Source organism: Austrofundulus limnaeus, unplaced genomic scaffold, assembly GCF_001266775.1.
Source record: "Austrofundulus limnaeus strain Quisiro unplaced genomic scaffold, Austrofundulus_limnaeus-1.0 Scaffold195, whole genome shotgun sequence".
Lineage (NCBI taxonomy): Eukaryota > Metazoa > Chordata > Actinopteri > Cyprinodontiformes > Rivulidae > Austrofundulus > Austrofundulus limnaeus.
In genome coordinates, this window is record NW_013952597.1 from 351,723 (window position 1) to 358,253 (window position 6,531).

At 40.6% G+C, this 6,531-nt stretch overlaps 1 protein-coding gene across 1 annotated transcript in view; it reads right to left on the reverse strand.

Annotated features, from left to right (window-relative positions):
• Positions 1–6,531, reverse strand: part of mbnl2 (muscleblind-like splicing regulator 2) — a gene marked incomplete at its 3' end in the record, with an annotated part of 48,068 nt that overhangs the window by 38,511 nt on the left and 3,026 nt on the right. Inside the window, 1 exon segment of the mRNA XM_014018561.1 lies at positions 3,250–4,073. Within this exon segment, the coding sequence (XP_013874015.1) occupies positions 3,250–3,423 (174 nt within the window).

Consider the following 6,531-nt stretch of genomic DNA (forward strand, 5'->3'; position numbering starts at 1 on the left):
TCCCATTGGGATTATTAAAGTATCTATCTATCTATCTATCTATCTATCTATCTATCTATCTATCTATCTATCTATCTATCTAAATCTAATCTAGCTTTAAAAATTAGGAAATATAATTTCTATTGTTACCAAGCTGTGGATGTAAACTGCAGCTTCAGGCAAAATATACAGTCCTCGCTGCCCTGCTGTTGTGATCTAGTTTTTAGTTTTTTCTGCAATTCATCATTGTCACATCTGGTGGTTTTTTTTAGCAGACTACAAAGTTAGAAAAATAGTATGTTGCTCTTATATGCAGCATGTGGAGGACAATGTGAATTGACTTTTTTTATAATTTAAGAATCTTTTAAAGTAGGGTTCTGTGAAAAGGTTGTGAACAATTCGTAACATATTTGTTGCAGATAGGGTTTTGGTCTTCCTCAGTTTGGAGAAAGTTTGATGGATGTTAATTGGACTGTACTTATAAAGCGCCTTTCTATCCATCCAGGACACTCAATGCTCTTTACACTGCAGACATTCATCCATTCACACACTGATGATGGCAAACTACAATTGTAGCYACAGCTGCCCTGGGGCGCAYTGACAGAGGCGAGGCTKCCATACACAGGCGCCACCGGACCCTCTGACCACCATCAGTAGGCAAGGCGGGTAAGGTGTCTTGCCCAAGGACACAACGACCGAGTCGACTGGACGGGAATCGAATCGGCGACCTTCCTGTTCCAGGACGACTCCCCTAACCACTCTACCACAGCCGCCCCTAAATGCCCCTAGATGCTAACATACTGAGGTGCTAACAGCGAATCCAAGCTTAATCAAAATTTGTACTGCATGGTTGGATATGACAGCTGTTGGTGGCTGCAGACGTAGGACTTCCAGTGAAATCTTGGGTTATTCCAGCATAAAGTATCAAAATATTTTTGCTCGAATAACCTTGTAATGCAGACGTTACGGTGATGTAAATGTTTTAAAAATACAGTTTGTGTTAATCATTGTGAAATTTTTGAGACTGGAGTTGTTTTAAGGCAGCAGCAATCCAATTTGGTTTTGGCAAAAGACGCTTAGTTGTCCATTGGTCAGAATTAAAGTTTGTTTCTCCAAACTAAAGTCAAGAGAAGAACTACCCACAACAGAGGTGGAGGAAACAGGTGTGAGGAAGCAAGCTGTACTAACAGCAAAAAAAGCTAAAATAGATAAGGTTGTGAACAGCTAAACTGCAGACTTTCAACAGAGCATATTATTTAAGCTGACACGGTCCTGAATTTTTTGTTAATATGGTTGAAACCAATCATTACAAAACAATCTCAAACTGTTTTTGTTTGCTGGTTGTATACACTACAACAGCTGAAACGGTTCCAAGAATAGTCGTTCTGCAGTGCCTCAAGACGACCAGGCATTCATCTGACCTACAGATGATGGACGAGGAGAGGTAACATAAGAAGAAGTCTCTGCTGGTGGTAAGGAACATGACAACAGAACTCTCTGACCTTTAGCATCATAGATCAGGCTAGTCTGAGATCTGAGACCTGACTCACATGCTAATCTGAGCAGACAGCTTACACCCACCAACAGATCAAGTCAAACACCTACCATTTTTTAAGTTATATGTCCAGAAAAATAAACTTAACAAAAATATCTATGTTCTGTGACAAATATTGAAAAATAAAACAGGTTTTGTGATCATTTCAAGCTGTTTAAGTCATGGTTTTGGAAACAGACCCTTTACTTCCATTTTACTTTCAATTTTACTTTCAATTTTACTCCCAACTCGTAAAATTCTTCTCTTTACTTTGTGGTGTCATTTATGGATGGAACTTCCTGGTATGTGGGGCAGGAACGTATAGCCTTATATGGTGTTTTTAGGGTGGTAATTACGCTAATCTCATCAGTTTACACCGCTCATTTTAGTGCTGGGTGGTATACCGGTTCGTACCGAATACCGGTTTTTATTTTTGTTATGATACGAATTTTCTGAATGCAGACATACCTGTTTAAATAGCCTGAATATGTGCAGAACGTTACGTCGCGGCCGCCAGTGAACTGTTTCCCGTGGGACGCTTTTCCTTGCTGCACTGCTATGTGCGTTAGCATGCTAATGTTGAGCAGTTTGTTGCAGTGGCGGGTGGCGATTCGCTGCTTATATTGACCGACGTTAAAAAAACATCCCGTTTTCGCCGTCGCTGAATGTAGTAAACACATCTTCAATGACGTGCATGGTTAGATATAACACGCAACGTTAATATGGAGACGTGGAGACGCATGGAGACTTTAGCGTGCTTCTATTGTGAAAAGCCCCAGGGGAAGAAGTTTTGTAGTGAAATTGAGTTGACTGGTGTGCAAGGTGAGTCGTACTGATAATCTTTATTAAATAACATAAAACAATAGACCCGATAATAACCTTTTCTTAACCCTCCTCCTTCACAACTGGACCAAAATGCATGATTACTGTCTCCAACCACCAGTCAGAGAAGAACAGACACAGAGGAGGGAAACAGACACACAGACAGAGGTACAGTAAAAGAAAAAAGTTAATAAGCAGTGTTTGTACATTTTATTATCAGCTGACCTGTGATGAAAAGAAAAATACCGTGATACCGGTGTAAATGTTGAAAATACCGTGATATAAATTTTTGTCATACCGCCCAGCACTAGCTCATTTACACACTTTTCCTAATGGCATGTTCGTACGAACCCTTCATACGAACAAAAGTAAGAGAAATTCAGGATAAGAATACRAACATGTTCTTGCATGAGGCCCAATGAGGCCGTTTTTAAATATAAAGCTGCAGTTTCTGTTTGAGCTGAGGTGATGGCACCGTAGTCAAAATCTTCTGGGACAGAAAAGTTAGAGATGAAAAAGAAAAACTGAGGTTGACAGCGAGGACTCTGACGTAGAAGTGAGAGATCCATTATTTGTTTTAGAAGAGGAAAAGAGGAAGAGTGCACCGAACACAAAAAACCTGCCTGTGCCTGGTCCCTGGCATGATGTCATCAGACTTGGGTACACCATCAGGTGTGTGCTTAGGTGTTTTGACCAATTTGCTTATAAAAAAGGTATTTTTTTACACTTGCAAATTGCAAATGAGAAAAACATTATTATTGCATTCTACAACAGTAATTACCCCTTAAGAGAGCTTGGAACTAAAACGGTGGGTATTGGACTCTAAAAACCATAAAACTAACATTTTACATTAGATTTTACACTAGTTCTGCATGGGTATAATTTAAATGATAGCACATGACATGAGTTCTTACCTTTAACGAGTCAAAGCAGGCGATCACCCTCCCGTTCTCAACCTGGCAGCTCTTGGGCGGGTGAGCAAATTTGCATTCTTCGTCGCTGCGTGAGCACGTTCCTCTCTGAAACTGCCGGCACACTTCCAGGGTCAGCCATTTCGTGTCCCGTATGGAGGCTATGTTCAGAGCCATGTCGAGGGCGACGGCTGGGGGATGAGCTGCTCGGTGGAGGCTTGTCCTCGGACAAGGTCTCTCAGTAAAACAATTTTTAAAAAAGGGATAAAAACTAAAACTGGTGTAACATGGAGCTATAAATACTCTGCTTCAGGTCAGAGGGGTGAGGYTTGTCCTTGCAGAGAGAAAAAAACAGAGGTAATGGACTGGCAAAGTCTCTGTGACCTGAGCATGAGAATGCACAAACGTGGCGCTGTGGAGGTTGTCAATTCAACAAATAACTGCTCATCGATCAATCAGTAYGTCTCAAGTGCAGACCTCTGACGAAGGGGACAGGGCATCACTGCAAACAACCTGTATTACATGAACCAGTGTCCTCAAATATCCTGTTTTATGAGCAGCGCACAAGTGTGTGGCCTTATTTTGAAGTTTAGCACATGTTCTTTTAACACTTTAGCACTTTTGGCCAGCAATGAAGCAGCGTCCAACTCTTAGCTCTTTAGAGAGCACGAGCAAGCATAAAGCAAGAGTCGGGAAGGGTGAGAGGGGGCTTGTGGTTGAACTTTGACTTGCCACGACTGCAGAGAGGAAAACTCTGGAGCTTTTCATAAACACTCGAGAATCTTCTAGTAGGGATGTTGTCTCAAAAGGCACTTTCCATCAGTGATCTGAAATGCAGAAGAAGGGGAAAGAAAGAGAATTAAACAGTGAGCTTTTTAACAATGAGTGAATGGTTACTATGGTTTGTTTATGAATGTCAGTCAGAATATAAGTGGAAACTGTCCTAAGTGGCAGCTAACAGAAAAGCTATAAAGAGGAGAAAAAGAGGCTGTTGAGACGTAATTCAGGAGCCACTTAAGTCAAAGCCCCCAATCCTGCGTGGATTTGTTTGGAGTGGCAGCGAGCCACGCTAGCTTTCCAACATGTTGGAAACAAAGCTGTGAATAGTAAAAGACTCTGTAATGAGACACTGGACAACAAGACTGAGTCTGAGAGTGGAAACGGTGGGGGGCTCTCAGGGTCTAGTCTGGTCTGTAAAGCCAAACATGAACACTTGGAAAGACCAAAGGACCAATAGAAAACTGCAGCACTGCACTATTCTGGGCAGCCATCCAGCAGCCAGAGAGGGGACAGAGACAGATGCTGCCAGACGTGATTATGACGCTGCTTCGTGTCACCATTCTCAGCGGTAGGTTCACACTATTCAAATTAGGGACCAGATTAGTGACAAAAGCTCTTTTATGAGTCCTGTAAATAAATGTCCACGGGTCCGATTGTTGAGGAGGAGACCACTGTTGAAGCAACAATCTGAGGAAATGACCTTTAGCTTGAGGGAATGAAACCTACGACTGAGCTACTGCGCAGGGAGCTCTCTTCTTGGCACATCTGGAAGTGTTTTCTTGGCAACTGGTGTGTGTGTGTGTGTGTAGAAGACGGGTTGAGAAGGAGAGAAAGAAGGATTGTAAAAATATGAAACTCGGCTGGAAAGATGATCCTCTACATATTTGTTAAATACCATGGAAAAGAAATGTCTCATCTGACTTTTCCAGGCATCAAATGAGAAAAAAGGCAAGTAAGGACTTGTTTAAAAAGATATGAACCCTTTCTGAACATGTGACCTAAATTAACATCAGATATTTACAAAGMAGGAGATAACTGCAACTCTAAACAAAGAGACTAAAACTTGACTGAAAGTCAACAAGGTTTCTTGGGATTATAACAAAAAGATGTGATGATGCAGTATTTCTAAAAGTGCATGAATCCTGAGGATTAGCAAAAAGGCCAAAGTTGTAATTAGAGTCGAGTGTTTTCCCTCAAAAGGGTAGTAATCAGGTGTGAGAGCTGCTCCAATAAAGGAGATTACAGGTTTGAAAGTAGTGCTTTCAGAGAGCTAAAGCTGCCCAAAAGCAAATGAACTGACAGTTTGGAAATTAATTTCTAAAAAGGCCAAAACTGAAGTTTTCTGTTTGAATAAAACATTTAAAAAACAAAAGCTCTGTATTCCAGTACAAATAGCTCATCTGTGAATAAGTACTGAGGTGATTCTATGGGTTTTGCTGCATTTAAACTGGAACATTGATGAATTTTCACTTATTCTAAAAAGGGGAAGAAATCTGTCAGTGGGTTAAGCTTTAGGAGAAAACAGATGCTCCACAATGATATAGCAAAAATAAATAAATAAATTACCCAAAACGTTTCGCTTGAGAATTGTCAAATAAGAAGATAGTTTAAAATATTAGTGCCCTAATTGGTCAGAACAAATACTRAAAGACAAGTACTTCCACCCAAACGTTATGCTGTTCCAAGCCAACAAACTCAAAGCCTTGTCAAGCTAATCATATCGTCCCACTTTAGTGCTGATCAAGTGAAATGAGATCAGAAGCCTCCTTTGCCCGATCGTCCTGACGCCCKGGCTCCGCTCCCCGAGGCGGGGATTTAATTTCACATCATCTCCCAGCGGGGGGAGAACCCATCGCTGCAGAAGAGACAGTCAGGTAAGAACGGTGTCAGGTCTGACCTTTAACAATTAATCTCAGATTATTTTTAGAAGCCAGGAGATGTCTGTGATCGAGCTAACCTAATTTGTCAGAGTATGAAGATGCGACGGCGCCAGTGTCTGTTATACGACGAGCCTGGGATGTCAGTGAAATGCTGAGGTTTAACCATCATATATTTAATAACGGGATAATTAAATAGGTTTACAGCAATAAAGGTGTCCTGACAATCAAATAGGCCGAGTAAAGAATACTGAAATAGTTAAAAACAGACATTCAAGAGATTTTTGCTTGAAAAGAAATTGTCAAAAAAAAAAAAAAACAGTGAGGAGTGAAGCTTAAAAGGAACACCTATGGGGTGGCATCAAAATGAAGCGCACATGAACACACATGAACACCATACTGATTAAAACAACTACTACATTATAACTGCATGGCCTACAAAAGCTAACTTTTTTCATATGTTTGTTAAATAAATCTGCATAAAAAACAAAGTTGGAATCAAAAATATAGTATGAAGTCATGTAGTGCCTTCTTCATTTTTAAACCACAGCAAAGACCTTGAAAAAAGCTGTTATTCTACAGAGGACACTTATGTATGTATGTATGTATGTATGTATGTATGTATGTA